General features: G+C 38.3%; 2 protein-coding genes across 4 annotated transcripts in view; one reads left to right on the top strand and one right to left on the bottom strand.

Annotated features, from left to right (window-relative positions):
- The first annotated feature begins 8 nt into the window (after nt 1-8).
- On the top strand, nt 9-27,284 carry sacs (sacsin molecular chaperone). Of its 3 annotated transcripts, XM_065281596.2 has the most exons (11): nt 9-267; nt 1,127-1,441; nt 2,144-2,294; nt 4,885-4,975; nt 5,890-5,975; nt 6,505-6,616; nt 7,029-7,175; nt 7,701-9,183; nt 10,022-10,113; nt 11,931-11,957; nt 14,621-27,284. In XM_065281596.2, the coding sequence occupies exons 2-11, from the start codon at nt 1,419-1,421 to the stop codon at nt 26,170-26,172; spliced, it is 13,764 nt and encodes a 4,587-aa protein (XP_065137668.1). In that variant the 5' UTR covers nt 9-267; nt 1,127-1,418; the 3' UTR covers nt 26,173-27,284. The 3 variants fall into 3 exon arrangements, with proteins under 3 accessions (XP_065137668.1, XP_065137670.1, XP_065137669.1); XM_065281598.2 differs by lacking the exon at nt 2,144-2,294; XM_065281597.2 differs by lacking the exon at nt 11,931-11,957.
- ptgir (prostaglandin I2 receptor) overlaps nt 10,136-27,378 on the bottom strand; it is a 112,068-nt gene continuing 94,825 nt past the window's right edge. Inside the window, exon 4 of the transcript XR_012337217.1 lies at nt 10,136-11,588. The gene's annotated coding sequence lies outside the window, so the exon portion shown is untranslated. The remainder of the gene's footprint in view (nt 11,589-27,378) is intronic.

Below are 27,378 nucleotides of genomic sequence, written 5' to 3'. Positions count from 1 at the left end.
CTGTCGCAGTACTGTAGCTTTAAGACCGCTGATTTGCTGAAACAGGCGATGCAGTAATGAAACGTTGACTAGAAAGGACTGCCAGAGTTAATGAATATTGGGCGAATCGTCCTTTACATTAGACATTGCATGAGCCTGATGTCTCATAAACAACATCACTATAGAAAAGAGAGCAAAACATGAAAGAATACAGGCTGTACTGCAGACCTATGGGGAAATATTTCACTTCATCTGTCCTGTGACTAACTGCGGCAATGGATTTACATGGTAAGAGCTATTTCTAGGAACTGTTCAGTGTCATTGTTGTAGTCTATATATATATTTGGATTATTTTGGCACTTTACTAAATAAGTTAATGAAGGTTGAAAGTAAATATACTGGTGCAGTAAGGTTGCGTGACATCATCTGGTTTATCCATTACACTGCGTCATATACTGTAACACAGCTGTCCTCTAAATAATCATACAACATGATAGGATATATATTTATTTTGACTTTGTGTATAGTAATAATAACAAACATCAGTAATCATCATACTGTTCCTCTAGTTATTATTTTTATTATTATTATTATTATTATTATTATTTTGTATACAATGCAAAAAAAAGAGGTAGGTTATACTAACATTATTAATTAGCTGCTGCAACAACAACAACAAAAAAAAAACATTTACATAAAATAAAAGTAATGATTAGGCATGACATGCTTCAGAGCTTTTTCTAGTTTCTTCCAAATAATTTATAAATCAATAAAAGTCATTTATAAAAATGTAAACAATTTGGTTTGCAAAGAGACCGCTTCTTTTTCCACATATATCTTCCTAATAAAATAAATAGCTGTTCAATATATTGCTCTTTATTTTCCAAATCGTCGTTTTTTATATTAAAAAGCATATTAAAAAGGTACTATTTATCTCGATTAGTCAAGAGGGTCCGTTGGTCCGTTATATGACGTTAGAGGACTACAACTCCCAACATGCATCGCGCTCACTTAAGGTAAAAAATCCGCAGCCACAGAAGTGTCACTCACATCACATGCACCCTACCGAGACATGAAACTGCATTTTTTTAAATATTATCATGGATGGAGCTAATATTTTGACATTCTTTTGCTTTCTCTCTTGCAGAATTCAGTTATTTTAGCGCACTGTGATACAGCCTGGCAAGTGTCTTCACGCATTTATTAAACCGCATCGGTACCTCAGGAGGAGGAGGCGGGTCCAAGAGCAAAACACGGCCGCATAAAGCTTATAACTCTCATGATGGGATGATTCTCTGAGTCTGTGCCCAAAGAGGTTTAGGTAAATGCGGAGGCTTTTCTCCAGAAGATAACGGTGCGACACGACATAATGTTTCATTCAGAAGAGTGATCGAGTGAATGTCCGCGCACGCAAATAACCGCAAACTGGCTGAAAAGCAATGGCAACCAATCATGACCCATGGTAAGTTTGATCTGAATTACTTAAAGTTATTGACATTCAAGTTCAACGAGACGGACAAATATCTGTCATGACGGCCCTACAGTACGTCCATTTTAGGCTATTTATAAGTTTTAAATACCAAATTCAGTAATACCAAATAAGATTTGTTTCCTGTGTGAGAATAAGTAGCATGTGGATTGTTACTATATGTACCATATGAAAACATATGTATATTATTATATATTATAATGCAGTATAACGTGTAGTATATTGGCTAATATGAAGCATTATTGGGACATGTTATGCCCCACCCTAACATACACATATATCTGTAATGAATATGTATGTATAGATAGCTAGATAGCTTTGTAAAACACACAAATTCAGTCCTTCCCTGGCTTAGACAATATATTGATGTGGGCATTTGGTTACAGGTTAAATTTGATATTCCCTTATAGGTGTAATTAGATTTTTAGCTGCAGGATCAATGACGGGGCAAGATTCAATCGCTTGTCAAAGCTTCATTCAAGACAATAGAAATAGAAATAAGATCATTGTAATAGTATGTTGTGTTATCAGACAGAAACTGCTACAATGATGCAAATGAAAATGAATGAATCCGCAAACTGTGTTACATTTTACCTTAAACTCAAGAGAAAACAATAATAATAAGGGTTTTTTTTGCATTGTGACCAGATGTATAACATTTCTGCATGATTTCAGGTTGCCATGGGTGATAGTCTCCCATGACTATTTAGGCAAGAGGGTCTTACAGGTCCCTCCATCCACAGTGATCAGATACATCAAATCCCTCATCTACCAAGAAACAGATTACCCAGTGTCTGAACAACAGCTGTTTCACAATGGAAAACTGGTAAGTAAAAAAATCAAATGAATGATATTTGTAATATAAAGTTCATGCTAAAGTTGATATTGACTGGATACAATGTGTTTATGTGGCGTCCTTGTCTGGCATTTCAGACAGTCACACAGTTCATGGCTGCCTATATGTATAATTGAGGCTTGAGCTGTCAGGAGAAACAGTGGCCTACAGGCATATTATGTCCAAATGTATCATATTACAGTACCATCCCCATGCGATCACAATCTCACAGGTTTATAATCCATTCAAAGAAACTGATGTAGAGACTGGGCAGTGGTCAGAATGTTTAAATTTGCTTCTTTGTGTTGCGATATGTGAACATATCAGAGTAAGTCATCCAGATTTATATATTTTTGTATAATGGAGTTGTCATTTGTGATGTTATTAAATGTAAAGTATTTATTAACAGCCTATTTAAACTATACTTGTATAAACATTTGCTTTAAAATGAATAATGGCTGAAATTTCTATTGATTTGTATTGATTACTTACATTTGTTTGAAGGTTAATCTAATGAAACCAACATTAACATTTCTGGGTCACATTTCAACCCAAATTCAATTATTTTGTAATTGGAGATGAAACCCATTTGGACAATTCCTCATGTTTTATTTATTTACTTTTTTGCAGTTTTACATTAAACACGTCTAAAAAAACAATAGCTAGCAACAAAATGTTTTGCATCATACTTATATCATTTTATTGTTAAATTGCAAAAACATAATTGTCATTATTATAATGTCACACAGGAAATAATAATCTTGGCCATATTATTTATTCTGCAAAATATAATTCATAAAATATATTTTTTCTTTTGGGGATAACATTTGACCAGATGTTTCTTTATGCGATGTACTCTTAAACTGAAAAAGGCCAATTTCTAACACAGAAAGTGCTTTTATTATCAGATTACAACATTATTACAGAACAAAACCCTCATTGATACTGGGAGTTGTTCATTGTTGCTGTCGGCAAAGATAGGCTAAATAGTTTTTTTGTAGTTAAATATTATGTCTCTGTTAAGAGAATATACTTCTCTCAGATCTGAAGTGCAAAAAGCTTTTCTATCAGCATCTTCCAAATTGAAAACCACACTGATTTATTACAAACTGAATTTTTCATTGTGTTGTTTTCAGGTATTATTTATGTACTGTGCTGTGCGATAAATATATTAGTTATGTGAAACAGTTTTTGTAACACTTTACAATAAGATTGTATTTGTTACTTTAGGTAATGCATTAGCATTTATAAATCGTAGTTCATGTTCATTTCAATATTTACTAATACATTTTTAAAATAAAAAGTTGTAACTTTAATGCACAATGAACTAACATGATTGTATATTGACATTAACAAATGCTGAAAAACTATATGGTTCATTGTTAGTACATGTTAGCTAATGCATTTACTAATGTTAACAAATACAACCTTATTGTAAAGTGTTACCACATTATTTTACTTTTCAACATTTGGAATCCAAATATAAAAGTAAAAAAAAAACAGATGGTAAATGATAGCTAGTAGCAAGTCAAAATAAATGGACTTCAATGAGGTTTTTCTATACTCAGGTCACGCTCTTTTCTTAGCTTGAAGCGGGAAACATTTGTGAGTGACGAGAGCAGGTGCGAGATCGTTGCTTTAGTATAAGTATGTCAGATTCAGAAAATAGCCTTGAGAAAACCGGCTCTCAGATCTTAACCCTGTCCATACTGTACAACTTCAAATGACTGGACTGTTGAAGTATACACTAAGAAATGTGTCAGTATTATGTGTATATTTCAGATTTTTTCTGCATATACGATGCGATTTTATATTACGAGATACTGACTAATTAGATACCAGAGACAGATACTCACTAATCTTGGCATCTGTTCAGCGTCTCTTTTGGGAATTTTTTGCTTTTGGTGGTTCTTGCTGGATCTGCTATGACAAGTTTTTTTCTGCCATATGTCATCCAAAGGCATTCCTTTAATAACTGAAGATGCTTATAAAAATTCATTTCAACAGAATCCAAATTTAGTCTTATTCATTTCACACACATTTTTATCAGTACATCAGAATACTTATTAGTACAAGTTTTTGTGACACAGTGCAGTTTACAAAGATGCATTTTGGGTTTAGGTTATAGGATCGAAAGCTTTAAAGATTTTCTAGAACAGTTTTTCTGTTTGTTGCATTTGTTACTGGATTAATTGCCCTATACAGTTGCTTTTGTTCATGTAGCCCTGGGACCCCAAAGCAATTCCATTGACAGACCCTGCATCCGAAATCACCTTCTTTCATAGCGAAGATCAGTATGCAAAATGAGTAGTTTGTCCAAATACCTGAATGTTCTACTGCTTCTCAAATTTCTTAGTATGTGTCTATTTAACAGCTTATCAAGAATTAACTGGTTAACCTGCATAAAATTGCTGAGCTTAACACGATACGTTTTTGATCAGTCATTCCAAAAAGTTACTTTTTGGGATCTAAGGGGACAGGATTTAGGGGCGATTTGATAAATACAAAACACTTTCTATTAAATTTTGGCTAGTAACTGGTCTAAAATGGTGTTTGGTGTTGCTTTTACTTCCTGCAATAGGTTCATGACGACATTGAGATTGGAAGTTTAGTGCCACACGAAAGCCATGAAATAATCATGACGCTGCATGGACGAGGCCTGAGAGGAGGAGGTAAGACATTTGAACATTTTCAAGGTTAATTTAAATCAACAGAAGGGATTGTCACATATTTTATATCCAACCATGGATTGAACCAACCCAGCATTTTTTGTAGAATTTATTTACTAAATATTTTTGGGTGTAACTTAAAGGTGCCATAGAATCTAAAACTATTTATCCAGGAATAAATGAATAATAAGAGTTTTGTATATGGTTATGACATATTGTGGGCCTCAAACACGATTGTTTCCTACTTCTAAAAGTTTGTAAACCTTGTTTATGCAAAGACAGCTGAAAAACAGGCCAATCTCAGCATAACGCCGACTGTGATGTCACAGTTGAGATGTATGCCCCAACATTAAACATTAAATTAATTACAATGTTGTTGCAATGCTAAAAACAAAGTTGTGACTGCTGAGTTAGCGCTTTATGCTAGTTATTGCTATATGTTAGCGTTTAGTCTGAAGTTCTACTATTGACATTACAGTTACGTTTTGCAGGTACATACTGAAAAAAGAAAACAAACTTACCACTCAGAAACGTCCATTAACATTTTCCAAACATTTGATTCTTCCTCAAATTACACATCTTGGTTGATATAGGCTAAAACATAAGGTCTGTTTACACACACACACAGAGCTACTGGAGCTGCTTTGTGAAACAGCCAATCATAGCAGAGGTCTACATTACTATTCATGACCCTTTATAAAAAAGGTAATAATAGACAATTTCATTCTAAAGGAAAATCCTGGAGATGTAAATGGACATGTAAAAGCATCTCTGGATCATTTTTGCACTTAATAAAGTTACATAACTTCTATGTAGATATCAAAGAACAATTAACTGATTATTTCAATGCATTCTTTGGCACCTTTAATGTTGGGGATATGTTGAGGTTGCTTTAAACTGTATTTGGTCTGTTGCAGGAAGGTTTGGTCAGACTACGCCACCTTTGGTTGATTTTTTGAAAGATATTCTGAGAAGATATCCAGAGGGTGGACAGATTCTTAAAGTAAGAATGAATGCTTTCCATGTAAATGAAAAGTGTGTACTCTTAAAGTATACTGGTTGTTGTTAGAACACTAGCATTAAGCAGTCTGAAATGATATCATATTGCTCTTATCAGGTGTGACGTTATTAAAATATTTCAGATTGAACACTGACTGGATGAGATTCAGATATTAAAATAGCCTTGACAAGTTTGTTGAATGCTGACATGCAGCCCTGGCATGTCGTTAGGCTTTGAAGATTAAACGTAAAGATTAATGTGCATGAACCCTGACAGTTTTATCGCGACCAGGGCTCGTATTTATTAATACTTTGTATGTATTACTCATAAGAACACTGCTAAGAAATGGCTTGCGTAAACCAAGAGACAGATGCGTTTAAAGTAAAAATAACCGTTGTGTGTCTGCTAAAAAATTGTAAAACTTTTGCTTTGGTTTGGAACTGTTCTTTATCTTCTTGAATTAAATAGTTCAAACTAGTCTGCCAGCGCAATCTACTAAATTGACTCAATGTTTGATGTGTCTGTCGAATAGGAGCTGATTCAGAATGCAGAGGATGCTGGGGCTACTGAGGTTAAGTTTATGTATGATGAGACAGAGTATGGAGTGGAATCACTGTGGTCACATGATATGGCTCAGTACCAGGGTACATACAAATACAGCATATTGATCTATAAAACCATTTCCCTTCATTGTTATACCTTAATTTTTGTTAATAATTTTATTTTTTAAATACTAATAGTAACATTATTATTATTTTCGTTATAGTAGTAGTATTAGTATTATTAATAAAATATTATTTTAGAAGATGCCAAAATATATAAATAATATGCAATCAAAGTGTTTGTTTAACATATTGCTGGTCACTACTTGATGAATTTCCACAGTAGCTTTTTAACAAAATTACTCTAGTAAAATAATTGCTTTCTTTTCCATTCCCTGTTGATTTCATATTAAAATTAAGGTCAGGCACCTTTTTATTTTAACACACTTTTATAAAATCCTGCTAATTTTTACAGTATACACAACGCATATTACAACTTCATAATTTTTCATAGGATCGGCATTGTATGTCTATAATGATGCCGTCTTCACCCCTGAGGATTGGAATGGTATTCAGGAGGTAGCGCGAAGTAGAAAAAGAGAAGACCCTTTAAAAGTTGGACGATTCGGAATTGGATTTAACTCTGTCTACCACATAACAGGTGGGTTTTGTGTGAAGGGTTTGCTATTTCAGAAGTACATCAAAATGTATTTTTTTTAAAGGGGACATTTCACAAAACTTTTTTTAAAATGTCAAATAAATCTTTGGTGTCCCCAGAGTGCATATGTGAAGTTTTAGCTCAAAATAATTTATTATAGCATGTTAAAATTGCCACTTTACAGATGTGAGCAAAAATGTGCCGTTTTTGGGTGTGTTCTTTTATATGCAAATGAGCTGATCTCTGCACTAAATGGCAGTGCTGTGGTTGGATAGTGTAGATTAAGGGGCGGTATAATCCCCTTCTGACATCACAGGGGGCGCCAAATTTCAGTGATCTATTTTTTCACATGCTTGCAGGTCGATCTTTTTCGCATTTTCTAGGTTGATAGAAGCACTGTGGACCCAATTATGGCACTTAAACATGGAAAAAGTCAGATTTTAATGATATGTCCCCTTTAAATATTTATTTTTGTCCTCAACAACTAAAAGATGCTTTACTTTTTTTTTAATTGTCGTCTCTTTGTAGATGTTCCTAGTATATTCAGTGGGGATCAAATTGCGATGCTGGACCCTCATCAGATGTTGTTTGGAGTTCATGAGTCTGGACAGTGCTGGAATTTGAAGTCGGACATAAAAGAAATAACTGAGCTTAATGATCAGTTTGCCCCTTATTTTGGACTTCTAGGCAGCTCAGAGAAAACCATTAAAGATGGCAACTTTCCAGGAACCCTTTTTCGTTTTCCACTGCGGATGAAACCGTCTCAATTAAGTAACAACATTTACAATAAAGAGAAGGTCCTGGAGCTTTTCGAATCCTTCAAAGTGGATGCAGACACCGTGTTGCTCTTTCTTAAGAGCGTGCAGAAGGTCTCACTGCATGTACGTGAATCTGACGGGACCGAGAGGATGCTTTTCCAGGTCACGGCAAGCGACAGCAAAGAAGATAAGATGGAGCGGCCCAATTCTCTAAAGACCCTGGGACAGGCTATAGATAGCTACAGCAATGGGGTATTGAGCAATTCAGTCACGTGCGCCACCTACCAAGTCTCCATTGAACTGCAGGATGAAACTACAAAAGAGACTCAGAAGACCACCTGGTTGGTGTGTAATGGCGTGGGAGGGCGAGGCATGTGCAGTGAACTGGATTCTCTCGCTGATGATCTCAAGTTCATCCCAACCATTGGTATTGCCTTGCCCCTCACCCTTATGGATGAGGACCAGGGGGCAGATTCAAGCTTCTCAGGGCGTGCTTTCTGTTTCCTCCCGCTTCCCGTTGGAGAAGAAAGTATGACTGGATTACCAGTCCATGTGAGCGGTTTCTTCGGCCTGACGGACAACCGCAGAAGCATCAAATGGCGTGAGGTGGACCAATGGAGGGACCCTTCTGCTCTTTGGAATGAGCTTCTCATAGTCACTGTCATCCCAAGGGCTTACTTCACACTCATCATGGAGACCATCAGGCGAATCCAAAATAAGAAGGACCAAGATTTCCCACTTTCACCTAGAGGTATTTACAGAGCCTGGCCGGATCCAAACAGAATACGACCGCGATGGAAGCCAATTCTCGAACCGCTGTTCAACGACTTGCTCCAACAGCCGGTCATCTACTCACACAACAGCAGCTGGGTCCAGGTTGATGATGTAGTGTTTTTAGAGCTGGACTCCAGCTTGGACACTACAGAAATCGTAATCAAATACCTCCATAGCTCAGGGATGATGCTGGCCCAGGTGCCGGCCTACATCGATGCAGTACTTACAATGTTTGTTACCAAGCCAGGTAGTCTGAGGAGAGTGACGCCTTCTTTTGTGCGCCAGACTTTGAGAAAATGTCGACATAAAGGATCGTCCAATGAAAAGCTGCTCCTGCTGGAGTTTATCCTTAGTGATGCCTGCTATAATGACCTCATTGGACTTGAACTTCTGCCTTTGCAGGATGAGACATTTACAGTGTTCTCCTCTTCAGTGAATGACAAAGATGCCGTGTACATCGCCTCAGAGGAGTTTCCAAGGTGTGGAGTTTAGTATCTACATTAAGTTTCTTGGTGCTTTGTATTGGTAACGGTCCGATTGCAAACCTAGCAAGATATAGTAGATGTATTTTAGGGATGCACCGATACCACTTTTTTGGAATACAAGTACGAGTACGAGTACTTGCATTTCAGTACTTGCCGATACCGATACGGAGTACTTAATAAAAAACATGATTTAAATTTACAGGTAACAGCTTTAGTCATATAATTTAACAAAAAAACAAAGGACTAGTTTTCCAGTTTGTTGTAAACTCTGCCTCTTTGGACAACACGAGGCATTAACCCCTTACACGCCGCTCAAACATAGAGATTTCTCAGACCGTGGTATCGATCCCCGGTATCGGGGGACTTTTAACGAGTACGAGTACTTTAGAAAATGTGGTATCGAGGCCGATACCCGATACCAGTATTGGTGCATCCCTAATGTATTTTGCAATATATACTCTATTTTATATATTTTTTATTATAGAAATATTAGAAATAAGTGATTTAGAAATAAATTTGAATGAATTAAATATTATATAATTGAAAGGATGTCACATGCAAACCAGGGCTGGGCAAATGTAAGAATTTTAATTGAATTGGCCACATCCAGTATAATTGGTTGATTATATGTTGATATTTGGTGTCTTTATGAATCCAAATCGAGTTCCATTCTGTTTGCCATCCCAATTCTGATCTCAATTTAGTTATGAATGGCACTCATACCTGATCAAGCCTTATATTGTTAAAAAGCCTGTAATATATCAACGCTCAATTGTCTTTGGAAGGCTATAGAACACAGTTGCATACTTGAGCATTTGATTTTTGTTTCAAGATCCCTGTATCCAGGACTGGAGGGAAGATTTGTCTTGGAAAGCATTCCCTCACATGTCATGACCAGCCTGAAGGAAGCAGCTAAAAGCAGAGGTAATCACCTGCCAACCACGGTTTCACACTCATAATCTTATTCAGGATTGATTGAGCATCTGCTATCAATGACCTTCTTCTGCGGTGAAACTTAATTTCATTCATGTATATTTTGCTGCAGGCGAGCACACTTTTGAGTTTTATGCTTGCTTAATGATGTCAGATGCTTGAGTTATGCTTGCTCATATTTAACCCAGTGTATGCCAAAAAATCACATATAAAGCCTTGTCAATAAATTTTAATAAAATTAGCCACAAAGTTGTTGGTCAGTCCCGAAATTGTTGACAAACATGAAATATGAACATTTAACAATTGCAAGACACTTTATTCAATTATGGTGCATTCAATGTATCTATTTAATCAATATATGTATGTCTTCCATTGGAATCAAGCTTATGATCTTGGCAAGACAAAAACAATACTCTACTAAGTGTACACTCACCTAAAGGATTATTAGGAACACCATACTAATACTGTGTTTGACCCCCTTTCACCTTCAGAACTGCCTTAATTCTACGTGGTATTGATTCAACAAGGTGCTGAAAGCGTTCTTTAGAAACGTTGGCCCATATCGATAGGATAGCATCTTGTAGTTGATGGAGATTTGTGGGATGCACATCCAGGGCACGACGCTCCCGTTCCACCACATCCCAAAGATGTTCTATTTGATTAAGATCTGGTGACTGTGGGGGACATTTTAGTACAGTGAACTCATTGTCATGTTCAAGAAACCAATTTAAAATGATTCGAGCTTTGTGACATGGTGCATTATCCTGCTGGAAGTAGCCGTCAGAGGATGGGTACATGGTGGTCATAAAGGGATGGACATGGTCAGAAATAATGCTCAGGTAGGCCGTGGCATTTAAACGATACCCAATTGGCACTAAGGGGCCTAAAGTGTGCCAAGAAAACATTTTCCACACCATAACACCACCAGCCTGGTAACAAGGCATGATGGATCCATGTTCTCATTCTGTTTACGCCAAATTCTGACTTTGAATGCCTCAACAGAAATTGAGACTCATCAGACCAGGCAACATTTTTCCAGTTTTCAACTGTTTATTTTTGGTAAGCTCGTGCAAATATGAGGTACTTTTTTCTATTTGTAGTGGAAATGAGTGGTCCCCGGTGGGGTCTTCTGCTGTTGTAGCGCATCCGCCTCAAGGTTGTGCGTGTTGTGGCTTCACAAATGCTTTGCTGCATACCTCGGTTGTAACGAGTGGTTATTTCAGTCAAAGTTGCTCTTCTATCAGCTTGAATCAGTCGGCCCATTCTCCTCTGACCTCTAGCATCAACAAGGCATTTTTGCCCACAGGACTGCCGCATACTGGATGTGTTTCTCTTTTCACACCATTCTTTGTAAACCCTAGAAATGGTTGTGCATGAAAATCCCAGTAACTGAGCAGATTGTGAAATACTCAGACCGGCCCATCTCGCACCAACAACCATGCCACGCTCAAAATTGCTTAAATCACCTTTTTCATTCTGACATTCAGTTTGGAGTTCAGGAGATGCATTAAAGCAACTGCCATGTGATTGGTTGGTTAGATAATTGCATTAATGAGAAATTGAACAGGTGTTCCTAATAATCATTTAGTTGAGCATATTTTTTATATGTCTTATGCTACCCAGACACATTATGAATAAAGGTAACATGCAAAAATATTTCTCATGTGAAAGTTATATTGTACTGAGGTAATAGAGTAGCCTATTAAATCTCTTTGTTTGCATAATTTGCTTTATCATGTTTTATTTACTTGTTTATTTATTTTAACGTTTTTCCACCTTTTATCCTGATTTCTTCATTTGAATTCCAGTTCAACAATATCTTTGGGGTTGCTCAGGTAGGTGCACTGTGTGTCATTTAATGCCTGTAAAACTAAGGTTTCCATAGTTTTCCCAAATCATATTATTTCATTACTAACACAGAATACTTTGCAAAAGTCCTAAAATGCCAACTTTAAATTTGTTGTTTTTGCAGTGGTATAACCATATATATTTTTCCCAGTCTCTTTATTAGAGTACAACCAAAAAATACAGGAAATGTGTACTCGGTGTTAAAAAGTGAATAAAATTATAAGCTAAAGTATTTCATGTAAGCTCCCCTTAAAATGAGCAATTGCAGGACCCTGAAGGATCTTGTAAACCAAAATTTTATAAAATCCTAATTTCTACTTTTTGTCAGGTTTTCAGTCTCCTTAAAAGAGGTCAAAATGTGTTTAGTGCCAAGAGAGGCCACACAAAATGCTGGCTTTGCCAGAAGCTATATGTTCTGATTTTTTTTTACATTTTGTGTACATATTCCCTGTATTTTTTGTTTGTATTTAAATAAATGGAGTGAAAAATGAATATGAATGATCATTAAAACTTTGCTTAAACAACAAAGCTGGTGGGCATAAAGACTTTTGCACAATACTGTATCTTTGTGTACTTAACCCAGTGGTTCTCAAACTTTTCAGTGTGCATCCCTTTGCCCCCCCTCAAAAAAAATTATTATAAAAATCCATAACATAGAATTTAAATTAAACCAAAAATAAAATATAGTGCTTTTGGTAGTAGCCTTATTTTTCTGAGGCTTAATTACAAAAAATAAATAAACTAGTGCCCCTTGATGCACCATCTAATGCCCTCAAAGGGTGACCCTACCCCTAGTTTGAGAACCACTGATAATAACCTAACATTAAAAAGACTAATACTAATGACTTGAGTAGTTTTAAATGCTTGAATGATAGATGTGTGAACCACCCAACCATTATAAACTAACACATTAATATAAAATCTGCAATAAATTCTTAAAGAGACCCTATATTCCATTTCATAATTTAAATTTCTTTTGGTATGTAAGAGTGTGTTAGTACATGTTAACATTCTGGAAAGTTACAAATCCCACAGTATTCAATGCCGCGAGTTATCGTCTCCAACCGAATTCTCTTTGTTTGGACTACAATGAACGCTAGAATTGTAGGCACGGTTTAATTCCAAAGCCCAGTAACATGGACTTGATGCAGATTATAATAAAACCGCCAGCTTACGATTCACAGCCTTTAAAAAGCCTGTGTGTTATCATAATTGAAGAATTTGCTACTGACTATTCAAACCATGATTCAAACACGAGTTTTAGCAATGTAGAGTAGCGCTTGTTGTTTGTCGTTTCTATGATCACTATCCTTACCTTACCAATCTGTTAAGTTCTACTCAAGTCTCGTTGGCAAAGTTGATCAATCAGCTTGGTCATCTGCATTTTCTTGATCAGATGCTGGTTCGTAATGTTAAGGTAGTAAAGATGATGGATCTTCCAAATATGGTAAGGAGCATCACATTTCCGTCACTCGATTAAGGTATTCAGCCAATTATAATGTACCGGATACCTGGTTAATCAGAGCACATCGTGCTTTTCAGAAGGATGAGCTTTGTTCTAAACGACGCAGGGCATAAAGTAGCACCAATAATGTACTGTTTGTGGAAAATAATGTGATTTTTAAATATAAACCATGCCCACAAAATGTATTACAGCAAATACACAAAATAACATTCTTTTTAGCAACATAATAGGGGCTTTTTAATATCCACAAAATAATTTTATTATGTCATTATTAACCAATTTATTGATAATAAAAATAATTCTTCATTATAAAAAATAACAGCCATAGATCCACATGTGCTCATGCATAAAATAATGTTTATTAACTTGACGCTATGATATTTGTTTATCTAAATGTTTTTTTGTGCAATCAGAATGCTACAATTTAGATGTTAGATATGTATGTCTAATTAGTATATTTTTAAGTATTTCTATAAAGTAAGCCATATTAATACCATTGCCGTTTGTGCATTAATTGTAAAAGCTTTAAAGGCTCTCTAAGCGAATTCACGCGTTTTAGACCATACAACATTTTTTGTTACATACAGCAAACATCTCCTCACTATCTGCTTGCTGCCTGTCCGCTGATCAAACTGTAAAAAAACGCGATCTCTTTAGACAGCCCAGGCTCTACAAACTTCAATATAAACACAGTGGCCAAACCTGCACCACAAAACAAAACAACTGTTCCAGCCAATAAACCACAAGAAAGATTTGGGGGTTGGGTTTGGGCGCGTTCATGAAAGTACGGAAGGGAGGGGGAGGGGGAGGAGTTAACTACGCTCAGTTTGTTTGAAAACACATTTCAAAAATCAACACAACGATTCGCTTAGAACGCCTTTAAGTAAGGGATAATGTATAACTCGCCTTTTGTTATTGCGAAACAAACCCATCTGTCAAGATGACTCACAGTACCCAGATGAGGCTGTTTTATGTTTCAGGCATTTGTTTTCTGGAACTAACAATCGTCGCAATGTCGCAACTGGCCAATCAGAATAAAATATTATAACCATGTAATAAATGTCCTTAATAATTTCACTTAATCCCCTTAGTTATTTAACAGTTGTTACCTATTATTGTGTTTTTGGTACATTTTTCTTCTCTTGTTGCTCATAAATGGTGTAACTTCATGTTTTGTGTTTTCAGGGAGGCCCTGCACTCAAGTTCAAGTGTTAACCCCAGAGAGATCAGCTCGTCTAATTAAAGAAGTCCTTACTACAGCCTGGTCCACTAGAGATTTTGCAGTACAGTGGTGCCCTGGTGATCAAGAGAGGAAGCATCCCTCTGCATCTTGGCTCAGAATGGTTTGGAAGCATCTGTACATAAACTTTGCTGAGGACCTTGGTGTCTTTGAAGATATGCCTTTGATTCCAAATGTGCCACTTACTGACAACTTGGATTCTTTAGAGCTGCTGCGCCTCAAAACCCCATCTCCCATCTTTTTTGTAAATGAGGAAGAGGGCACTCCCTCTAATTCATTACTTGAAGTTATGAGAAAGCTGGGCTGTGTTATTTTGAAACAACTTGACCCTTGTTTGCAGCATCCACTCTTGAGAAATTATATTTATCAATCATCCCCAAGCAACCTACTTCAGATTATGGACAGATCTTCATCCCAGAGATTAGCCAGCCAGGTTTCAGCTCTGTCTGTTGAACAGAAGATTGCCCTCAGAAGCTTTTTAGCTGGTCTTACGGATGTCACAGAGAAAGAGAAACGCATTATTCAGGATCTTCCTATCTTTAGCAAAATTGGAGAGAAGTCAAAGACCGACCCTTCACTTTTCACTTCACTGAAAGGAGCTAGGGTATTACATCATACTGCCAAGCATCCAATAGATGTGAAATTGTCTATAAATGTAGTTGACAGTAGTGATGAGGCAACGATCCGCCTGATAAAGCTGTTGAATATTGAGCAGGTGAAAAGCCCTGAATGTCTAAAGGTGATCATTCAAGACATTGAAAGGGGATACTACACCAAAGAGGAAGTAACAAAAATCATGCTGTGGGTCCTTACTCATTTGTCTTTTCTGAAGAATGAAAACAAGGCAGTAATTAATTGGCTTTCTCCTCTGAAGTTTATTTATACCTCTTCAGAAAAACCTCGTTCACCAACAGACTTTTTCGATCCTGAGCTGGAAATTTTGCAGAGCCTTTTTTTCATGGAGGAAAAGATAAGGTTTCCACCAAATGATTATACATCATCTTCTGATGTCCTTCATTCCCTGAGACAACTTGGGATCAAAAACGAGGTGCAGCTTAGTGAAAAGGATGTTCTTCAGGTTGCCAAAAAAATTGAGGAGTTGCAAGGGAGTGACAGACCAGAATGGGACCCCATTGTAATGAAGGCAACAACACTCCTTACTATTCTGAAGAAACAGACAAAGTTGGTTAAGTCCTCAGAGGTTCAGACAAACCTGCAAAAGTTAAAATGGGTACCCGTTTGCAAAGACAGACCTTTGAATTACCCAAAATCACTTGCTTGGAGGGGTGATTCATGTAATATTTCCTCTCTTTCTGAAATGTGTGATATATCTCACGCTGTACTTGTTGGTTCTTCTGTTGCCCTGGTGGAACGTACCTCTGCTGGCATGAAAAAAGCCTTAAAGTTATCGCTAGAACCTCAGGTTGATCAAGTTCTCCAGCATTTAAAGGCAGTTAATGACTGGCACAGATCCCAAGCATTTACCACTGAGGACTGGTATCAGTTTCAGCAGATTTTGTTTGAGATCTATGACTTTATGCAAGCTCATTTGGAGGATGCAAGGGAAGCAGTGAAGTCTCTGCCGTTTGATTGGGTTTGGACAGGGAAAACATTTGCTTCCCCTCCACAAACAGTTTTAAACCCAATACCAGATTTGGACCTCCAACCATACTTGTACTCATTGCCAAAGACCATCGCTAAATTCCGCAAGCTGTTTGAGTTCTGTGGCTCTGTTGAAGAAGTAGATTCCAGCCATGTGTTTGAAGTGGTCCGAACAATCAGGCAAAGAACTGAGCAAAAGATGACAAAACAGGAGAGCAAAAGTAATCTGCTGCTCCTAATAAATATTTTACGATGGCTTTACAGCAGTCAGATATCAGTAGAACCTGACATGCATTTGCCCATTCTTTACCACAAAGATCCAAGCAGATTGGTTATGAAACCCATCCACGAATGCACTTACTGTGATATCAAAGTAGAAGACTTGAATGACTTACTAGATGATGCTTCAGAGCCCATCATACTTGTCCATGATGATATTCCAATGAAAACTGCAGAATGGTTGAAAGTCCCCTGTTTGAGCACAAGATTGATAAACCCAGAAAATCTTGGGTTTGAACAGTCAGGCCAAAGAGAGCCTCTAACTGTGAGAATAAAGAACATTTTAGAGGAGTATCCTTCAGTTGCAGATATCTTTAAGGAGCTTTTGCAGAATGCTGACGATGCAAATGCCACTGAATGTAGTTTTTTGATTGACATGAGAAAGAATCTTGAAATCCGTGAGAATCTGCTTGACCCTGGAATGATTGTCTGTCATGGAGCAGCGTTGTGGTCCTTCAACAATTCAGTTTTTTCTGATACAGACTTCCTTAACATAACAAGGCTTGGTGGCTCTATGAAAAGATGTGAAGCTGACAAAGTGGGCAAATTTGGGCTGGGGTTCAACTCTGTTTACCATGTGACTGATATGCCCATTATCATGAGTAGAGAATTCATGATCATGTTTGATCCCAACATCAGTCACATCAGTAAACACATCAGAGACAAGTCAAACCCAGGCATCAAAATCAATTGGAGCAAACAACAGAAACGACTAAGAAAGTTTCCTAACCAGTTCAAACCTTTCATCAATGTATTTAACTGCCAGCTTCCCCTGTCACAAGAGTCCCCTTACAAGTATGATGGGACCCTCTTTAGACTTCCCTTCAGAACCGAGCAGGAAGCATCTGTAAGTGAAATCAGCAGCATTTACTACAACACCACTGATATCTACTCACTTGTAGATGAATTCAGCATCTGTGGCCATCGTCTCATTCTATTCACACAGCATGTTGGAACAATGGTCCTGAAGTATTTGAAATGTGAGGAGCCAAACCCTGCTGCTGCACAGGATGTGGTCACAATAAACAAAAGTGTGTGGTCCTCCAAAGCAGCATATGGTCCATTAAGCATTCTTAAATCAGCTGCCAAAGTCATGAAAAAAGTTGCAGCCACTAACAAAGTGTCAGCTGAGGTTCCAAAGTCTGGCTGCATTATCAGAATTGTAGTGGAAGAGTTTCACAATGTCTTCAGACGCATTGTTGATCTTCAGTCCCCGCTGTTTAGAGGTCCTGAAGAGGATCCATCCTCCTACTTTGAAATGGCATCTAAAGGCACACAAACCAAGAGACTGACAGATGAAATGCCACAGAAGGGAGTAGAAAACACAAACTGGCTTATCTGCTCGTGCATGGATGTGACAGAAGCTTTAAAGTTCTCCTTAAGTGATAGTGGAAAACGCCTTGGTCTGGTTCCATGTGGAGGTGTAGCTGTGTTGCTTTCTGAAGAAGAAAACAGAAAATGGACTTTAAAGACAAGTGCAACACCAATTGGTGAAGTATTCTGCTACTTACCCCTTAGAATCAAAACGGGCTTGCCCGTGCACATCAATGGTTGCTTTGCTGTCACATCAAATCGCAAAGAGATCTGGAAGACAGACACAAAGGGACAATGGAACTCTATTTTCATGAGACATGTGATTGTTCAAGCATACTTGGCTGCACTTAACATGCTGAGGTCAATGGCAGAAAGTGGAGAATTGTTAGACTACAGCTACTATGCAGCATGGCCTGACCCTGGAGTTGTCCACGATGACTTCAATTTGATTTGCCAGGGAGTTTATCAAGAAATAGCCAAAGGTGATGATAACCATGCCAAAGTCTTTTCCGATGGGAATATTTGGGTGGCAATTAAGAATGTTCGGTTTCTGGATGACTCTTTGCTTTGCAGACCAGATATTGGATCTGCTGCCTTTAAGATATTCTTGAAATACCTCAAAAAGTGTGGATCTCAAGATCTGTATGCTGTTGAACTGCCAGACTGGGTCAAGGAAGGCTTTGATGATGCTGGTTGTAAAGAGAAATTAATGGAGAACACCCTGACAGAGACACAGTTCTTCACAGAAGTATTCTTCCCTCATATCCAAGACATAGACAGTGAACTACGTGATCCTTTAATGTATTATGTCCTCAATGAAAAGTTGGAGGATTTTGCATCCATACTGAGGGAAACTCGATGCATTCCATGTTCAGGACCATCACAGGAGCTTGTTTTGCCTTCTCGACTCATACATCCAGAGGGCAGAGTAGCTAAGCTGTATAACAGTGCAGATGGAAGGTTCCCTGAAGGAAGTCTGAGAGACTATGTCAATCCAGTATGCTTAGTAAAGTTATTGCAGTTGGGTATGGTCAAGGATGACCTATCTTGGGAAGATTTAATTGAACGTGCTGAGTCTGTATTGGCTCTAAATGAGAGTGACCACACAATGGCATGCCACCGGAGCAGTATCATCCTTAGCCTCATTGATGAAAAGCTGAAAATGAGAGATCCAGCAGCAAATCAGTATCTTTCCAAATTACAAAACATCAAGTTTCTTCCATTTTTGACCAAACCTGCTGGATTTTCACTTCCATGGCATGGAAACAATTTCCCCCAGTCCACCATGTTCTCTGCAAAAGAGCTTTTTACAACAGACCATCAGGACACTGTTTGCTTAATGAAGCCCATCCTGAATGAAAATTCACCCTCTTTCAAAGGATGTGGTCCTGTCTCTCTGGCTGTGAAAGACTTTCTTGGATTGATAAAAAAGCCATCTGTTGCTTTAGTCATCAGCCAGCTGAAAGAGCTCTCAAAATCATTTGATGGTGTAACATTGTATCAAGAGAACATAACTAATGCATGCTACAAGTATCTTCACGAAGAGTTGCTCCAGTCCAATGCTGCAAACGAGGAAATCATGGAGGAGCTAAAAACATTTTGCTCCATTCTAGTAGAGAATACATATGTTGAACCATCCAAAGTTGCATTTCATTTAAACTTTGATGCTGCTCCATATCTTTACCAGCTTCCAAACAAGTACCGAAACAGTTGTCGGGAACTTTTTGAAAATGTGGGAGTTCAGCCAAGCTTCCCTATTGAAACGTTTGCAGCAGTTTTACAGCTGATTAAGAACGAGTGTGGAAGAAAGCCTCTAACTGAAGAGAACTTTCAGTTGTCTCGTAGAATTATTAGTGAGGGAATATGGAGCTTGATCCGAGACAAATCTCAGGAATTCTGCCAAAGCAACTATGGGGAGATACTCCTTCCTGATAGCAATTTTACACTACAGCCATCAAAATCACTTTGCTACAATGACTGTCCTTGGATTAAAGTCAGAGACACAGCCGTTAAATATTGCCATAGTGATATACCAAGAGAGGTAGCAGTAAAATTGGGGACAGTTCCAAAACGACACAAAGCTTTGGAAAGATATGCCTCCAACATTTGCTTTACTACCCTTGGGAGTGAATTTGGGCAAAAGGAGAGGCTCACCAGCAGAATCAAAAGTATCCTTAATGCATATCCATCAGAAAAGGAGATGTTAAAAGAGCTACTACAAAATGCAGATGATGCAAAAGCCACAGAAATATACTTTGTATTTGATCCCAGGACTCATGCAACAGACAGAATCTTTGATGACAAATGGATGCCCATGCAAGGCCCATCGTTATGTGTGTACAACAATCAACCATTCACAGAAGATGATATTAGAGGCATCCAAAATCTCGGACGAGGCACCAAAGAGGCAAATCCAGGAAAAACTGGGCAATATGGCATTGGATTTAACTCTGTGTATCACATTACTGACTGTCCTTCCTTTATCTCAAATAATGACATTCTCTGCATCTTCGATCCTCATGCTCGTTATGCACCTGGAGCAACATCTGCAAGTCCTGGAAGAATGTTTAGAGACTTGGATTCAGACTTCAGATCTCAATTTTCTGATGTACTAAACCTTTATCTAGGTAATCATTTCAAGCTGGAGCGCAGCACAATGTTCAGATTTCCCATACGAACTGTAGAAATGGCCAAAATCTCAGAGATCAGCTCAGCACCCGCGTCAGACAGAATGGTCCAAAATTTTCTTGACAAAATCCGAACAGATGGTGCAGAACTTCTCATGTTTTTGAATCACATGGAGAAAATTTCTATATGTGAAATTGAGAATGGGACTGGGGAATTAAAAACTCTCTATTCTGTGACAGCAAAAATCACAGATGGTGATCGCCTGAAACGCAAACAGTTTCATGCCTCTGTTGTAGACAGTGTTTCTAAGAAAAAGCAGCTGGCCCAAATTCCAGTCCAACAGATTACATACATTATGGACATAGAGGACACAGATGGAAATTCCACAACATGGATGATATGTAACAGATCTGGATTTTCAGACATGGAGAAGGTATCTAAGAGTGTCATTTCAGCTCACAAAAATGAGGATATAACACTCTTTCCACGCGGTGGTGTTGCAGCATGCACCAGCCATAACTACAAAAAGCCTCACAGAGCTTTCTGTTTTCTTCCGCTTTCTCTGGAGATTGGACTGCCTTACCATGTAAATGGACATTTTGCTTTAGATTCTGCAAGAAGAAATCTGTGGAGGGATGACAATGGAGTTGGAGTGAGGAGTGATTGGAACAATAACTTGATGACAGCACTAATTGCTCCAGCATGTGTAGAACTGCTGATTCAATTGAAACGACGGCTATTTCCAGGTCCTGACCCCACCATGACAATATTTCAAGGAATGTCAATCCATGTTGTCAGGGATATTTTGAGAAAATTCTTGTCTTTCTTTCCTGTAAACAGACTTGACATTCAACCAGATTGGTATTGTTTGGTAAGAGCAATCTACCATTGCATTCACTTAGAACTGAAAAGACTACTCCCAGTTGTAAGAACACCACACATTGATACGGATATGCATTCTGCAATATACATCTCCTGGGTAAACACATCCAACAAAAGCAAAGGTCGAGCATTCTTTGACAACTTACTGCAGGATGAGTTGCAGCATCTTAAAAACACAGAGTATAACATAACCACACGGAAATCTGTGGCAGATAATGTTTACAGATTGAAAGCTATGCTCTTGGATGTTGGATTCAACTTAATCCACAGCTGTGATGAAACAGCCAGTCTGTACATTTGCCTGGAAGATGCTGGGATTCCGGTCAAATATGTGACACCTGAGGATGTTCGGAGCTTCCTTTTAACGTTCTCATTCCCAGACACATCTTGCCAAGTTGGAAAACTGCCATGTCGGCTGCAGCACTCTAATTTTAAGCTCTTTCATGGTCTGAAGCTACTTGTTGACTACTGTTTCAAAGATGTGGAGGAGAACGACATTAACATTGAAGGGTTGCCTCTGCTGATGACAATGGACAACATTTTGCAAGTGTTTGACTCCAGACAGCCAAAGTTCCTGACCAATCATCATGAGCTTATCTCATCAAGGAAAGAGCTTTTCATGCACACATTATACTTAAGGTACAGCAAAATCCTTTCAAAAGCAGGTGTGGCAAAGATTTTTGACATAAGCAGTTTTGGAGATCTGTTGGGGTCTGTTCTTCCCAGAGAGTGCAGAACAAAAACGTCAGTGAAATGGAAAGAGGGCTGTCCTACTGAATCCTGGCTTAAGAGTGTATGGCACTTCATCAGTGAACAGCTTGCAATCAGAGATGAACAGACAGAACAGACAGTCAATTCTAAGTTTGAGACAGTTCTAGAGATCCTGAAAGACTGGGCACTACTTCCAGGAATCAAATTTATGGTGTCAGGAAACAAATTAGTTGTTCCCGAGCATGATGTTTTGTTACCCCTAAGTCTAATCTTTGCAGCCATCTTTCCAAATGGGCAAAATGACAAAGTCTTTCACACCCTCATAAAGGGAGGATGCTTTCAACTGGCTGTGAATAAACTATGTGCCAAAGAATCTCCTGTCTTCCCTCTGTTATCACGATATACTGCAAATATAGACAATCCTTCCAGCATACTCAGAGCACTTGAGTACATGATCCAGATATCAGCTTTCAAAGCAGGAAGCCTGACAGACAAAGACGTTGAAGCACTTTTGTTGTACTTCAACTGCAATTTAACAAATCTGACCCAAGATGATGTCCAGGGTTTGAAACGGTTGCCATGCTACAAAGCTGTCAGTGGCCAATACATCTGCATTGCAAACTTTGGGGCATGTCATGTTCTAACAAAAAGCATTCCTTCTGCCGACATTGAAAAGTGGGCACACAATACATCTTCAGCCTTCCTTGCTGACAGCCCACAGCTCAAAGATCTTTACAGCTTTCTTGGTTGCACACCAATTGATGACCTTGAGGTTTACCTGAATCATCTTCTTACAAAATTTGACATCTTTTCACATGATGCCAAAATCCAGCATGTTATCTATCTGAAGGACAAGTTGTTGGCAATTGAAGAGCCAAGTTGTATCAAGGATAAGATCTATGAAAAACTGGAGGGACTGTCTTTCATTTTTGACTCCACCAATAGGCTGAAACCTGCCAAAGCCTTCTTTGATCAAACGGTTAAAGTGTTTGAGGTGATGCTTCCACCAAAGTCCTTCATCCCCAATGATTTTTTCAGAAAAATCGAGCAAGTATCTAAGCCAAAACAAGGGACATCATATTTGCCCCCATGGGTAACATTCTTGCGCAATATTGGTTTGAAATATGTTGTATCTCAACAGCAAGTTTTGCAGTTTGCAAAAGAAATCAGCATCAAAGCTTATACAGAGAACTGGTCCAAGGAGAAAGTTCAGACTAATGTTGATGTTCTTCTGAATCATATTTTCAATGAAAGAACAGATCTGTTTGACGGAGCATTCCTCAAAGATCTCTCTATGATACCATTCCTATGTCCAGAATGTGCACCTGCTGAACTTGTTCGCCTGCATGGTCAGTACCAGGAAATGAGTGGAAATCTCCCTCTAATTCGCTTCAGTGGGTCTCAAGTAAATCCAAAGTTCAAGCAAACTGATATCATGCAGTTGTTGTGGACATCCTGTCCTATTCTACCCGAAAGGGCAACACCAGTAAGCATTAAAGACCAAGAAGGTAATACACTCACCAGTCAAGAGCAGCTTGATCTTATTGTGACCATGTTAAATGTCAATGTTGACCCTCCATTGGAGAAAGTCATAAGCAATTGCAAAAACATATGCAGCATCACTAACCTGGATGACGATGCAGTTAAAACACGAAACAAGGTACTGAGGAGCATTTATGAATTTCTTAATGCAGATAAACGTGATTTCTGTTTGCAGTTACGAGGAGTCGCCTTTGTTATGGTTGAGGAGGGGTGGAAACTCCTTAAACCAGAGGAGGTTGTCATTAATTTGGACAATGAATCTGACTTTAAACCCTACTTGTACAAACTTCCCCTTGAGCTTGGTACATTTCACCAACTATTCAAACTGTTGGGAACTGAGGATGTTGTTTCCACTAAACAATATGTTGAGGTTTTGTGTCGAATTTATAGAAATTCAGAAGGCAAGCAGCTTGACCCTAATGAAATGAGAACAGTAAAAAGAACCGTCTCTGGTCTGTTCAAAAGCCTGCAGAACGATCCAGTTCAGATCCGAAAAGACCTTGAGAATCTCAGAGATGTGACATTTTACCTTCCAAGTCATGATGGACGATTGGCCAAATCGAACACGTTAGTCTTTGATGACGCACCACACTACAAGAGCCGAATGCAGGGTAATGTTGGTGTTCAGATGCTTGTTGACATGAGCCAGTGTTACCTTGGCAAAGACCATGCCTTTCACACAAAGCTGATTATGTTGCTTCCACAGAAACTGAGGCCCAGGCTTCTGAGTAGCATCCTTGAAGAACAACTTGATGAAGATTCTCCAAGAATGTGCCAATTTGGTGCTCTTTGCTCTCTTCAGGGGCGACTTCAGTTACTCCTGTCATCTGAGCAGTTCATTACTGGACTAATTCGGATCATGAAACATGAGAATGAGAATGCGTACATGGTGAATGAGGACAAAGCAATACGATTATGCAAAGCTCTGTGCGAGGGCTTAAAGGTGTCTTGTTTTGAGAAACTACAGACAACACTACGAGTTAAAGGTTGCAGCCCGATTCCCCACAGCCGTAGTGAAACTCTTGCCTTTCTTAAAAGGTATGGCACAGCAGTCATTCATCTCTACATTCAGCATTCTGACAGCAAAGACATTAACTTTCTTCTTGCTTTGGCAATGACTCTGAAGTCGGCTACAGACAACCTCATTTCGGACACCTCCTATCTTATTGCTATGCTGGGTTGCAATGACATTTACAGAATAACAGAGAAACTGGACAACCTTGGTGTGAAGTATGACACAACGGAGCCTTCGAAGCTGGAGCTTCCACTACCTGGTACACCCATTCCTGCAGAGATTCATCATTTATTGCTCATGGATCCCATGAATGTTTTTTACCCTGGTGAATATGTTGGTTACCTGGTAGATTCAGAGGGAGGTGATTTTTTAGGCACTTATCAGCCAACCTACACATACGCTATCATTGTTCAAGAAGTAGACAGGGAAGAAGAAGACAGTCCAAGTGTCCTTGGGAAATGCTTTCAAATAGACATTGGGTACAGTGAGTACAAAATTGTAAGCTCTCTTGATTTGTACAAATTCTCTAGACAGGATGATAGCACCAATAATCGAGATGGCACACCAACTTCAACAAGCCCCTCGGAGACTCAGTCTCCTCGTGCTAGAATGGTACCTCCCGTGTTTCCTAGCAAGGAAAATCACAGAACCCCACCAACAGAGTCAGCCCCTAAGAAGATTAAACTCAACGCATTACCTGAAATTCTTAAAGAAGTTACCTCAGTCATAGAACAAGCTTGGAAACTTTCAGAAACAGAGCGCAAAAAGATTATCCGGCGCTTATATTTGAAATGGCACCCTGACAAGAATGCAGAGAATCTTGAAATTGCCACAGAAGTTTTTAAGCACTTGCAAAATGAGATCAACAGGATGGAGAAACAAACGCAGGCAGAGCAGACCACTGATCGAGGAACAAGGAGACCTTTCTCTTCCTCTTCCACTCGATTCCAGTCAGAGAAATTCTCATTTCAGCGATTTTACACATCGTGGAACCAAGAAGCAACAAGCCATAAGTCAGAAAAGCAGCATTTTCGAGACAAATTCACTAGCTTTGCTGGCACATCTCATTCAAATCGTTTCTTTGTACCACCATCATTCAGGTCTGTTGGGAACCCTATGGAAGCTCGAAGGTGGCTAAGACAAGCAAGAGCCAACTTTTCTGCAGCAAGAAATGACCTTCATAAAAATGCCAATGAATGGGTATGTTTCAAATGCTACCTGGCAACAAAGCTTGCATTAATTGCTGCAGATTATGCAGTCAGAGGCAAATCAGACAAAGATGTGAAGCCCACAGCACTTGCACAGAAGGTTGAAGAGTACAACACCCAGCTAACAGGGCTAACAAAGGATGTGCAAATCTTGGAGGGATATGGTGTGGACAGCCTGAGGACACGTTACCCTGATCTTTTACCCTTTCCTCAGATTCCCAATGACAGATATACATCTGAGGTAGCAATGAGAGTGATGGAATGTACAGCTCGAATAATTATCAAACTCGAGACATTTGTCCAACACAAAATCTGAATGATTGTCACCACAAGACCATGCAAAGCATAGATGAACCAACAAACTGCTAGCTGTGCAATATAGACCAGTAAATATTGTAATAGATTTTTTTATGATAAAATTACAAATGCATCTGGCTGGCATTTTATTTGGAGAATGCAATCTCTGATGCTGTGACTCATGCTTATTGCCTCCATAGTTGCATAGTATTTCTCTAAAATGCTACCTGAGCCTAAGTGTAAATGATTACTTACCTGTATCATGCAACCATGTACATAATGTGCAAAAGCGTAGCAATACCTTTAATCATTTTAAATTTTTTAAATTCTTCCTTTGTACATAACAAATACCAAATGCCGCTTTTTTATCTTTTCTAGAAAAGTATTTTTTCCTGCCACAGTCAATTAGTTGACTCTATTGTGATTTATTAGCATGGGTTTGCACTGCACTTTTCTGTAAATAGCTCTTGAGTGATTGCAGGAATCTATTGATAAAAGCTGTTATAATGTGCAATCCAATGATGAAAGGTCAGTAACCCCATATAGTTCCTCTATGGTGTCTGTATCATTTGCACTGGCATATATCATTCTGATATAAAAACATCAGGTTATAACATGCAATTCTGTATGGTAAATCTAGTTTTAAATATAAGTGCATTAGCAACACATTGAAATGGCCTAAAAACAGAATTACATTCTATTATGTAATATAACAGTGAGTTCATAAGGGTTTATCAGTTAGAGGGCCATTTTTCGTTATTGTTTAAGGTGCAATTGAGCACCACATTTTTTTTATTTCACATATGGAGTTGTCAGCAAGTTTAGTTATGTCAAGTATTAATAAAAATGTAGTTGAATGTACTATTTTAAACTTTTTATGTTTTAGCAACCTGTCTGTTAACTGCTGTGAGTACATACATACATCATGTCTTGTTCCTGTCTTTTCTGTTATTTACCATTGAAACCTCTTGTCCTCTACTGCTGAGAAATTTTTGCATGACATTCTCTGATATTTGTGCAAGAGGCACATATACTCATATATTCATGGTGCTCAATGTCAGTAATGTTTTTCATCGTATTCGTTTAAGAAAAAGTGTAATTAAACACTGGATACTAAATTGTTTTGAAAGATATGCTTTGTCCTTTGTCTTCTTTACATTTCATTGCATTTCAGCTATTTATAATGCATTTAAAAATATATATATATTCATAGTGTAAATTGTGC

Source organism: Paramisgurnus dabryanus, chromosome 8 (genome assembly GCF_030506205.2).
Source record: "Paramisgurnus dabryanus chromosome 8, PD_genome_1.1, whole genome shotgun sequence".
In the NCBI taxonomy this organism is placed as follows: Eukaryota; Metazoa; Chordata; class Actinopteri; order Cypriniformes; family Cobitidae; genus Paramisgurnus; species Paramisgurnus dabryanus.
The sequence above is the reverse complement of the archived record's forward strand: the minus strand, read 5'-3'. Positions and strand labels throughout refer to the sequence as shown.

Excerpts from the sequence above, each read along its gene's own strand:
- sacs (XM_065281596.2), top strand. The coding sequence starts at position 1,419 with ATGGCAACCAATCATGACCCATG. Across the intron at positions 2,295-4,884 it reads TGTTTCACAATGGAAAACTG|GTTCATGACGACATTGAGAT; the intron begins GTAAGTAAAAAA and ends TTCCTGCAATAG. Across the intron at positions 7,176-7,700 it reads CTCTGTCTACCACATAACAG|ATGTTCCTAGTATATTCAGT; the intron begins GTGGGTTTTGTG and ends GTCTCTTTGTAG.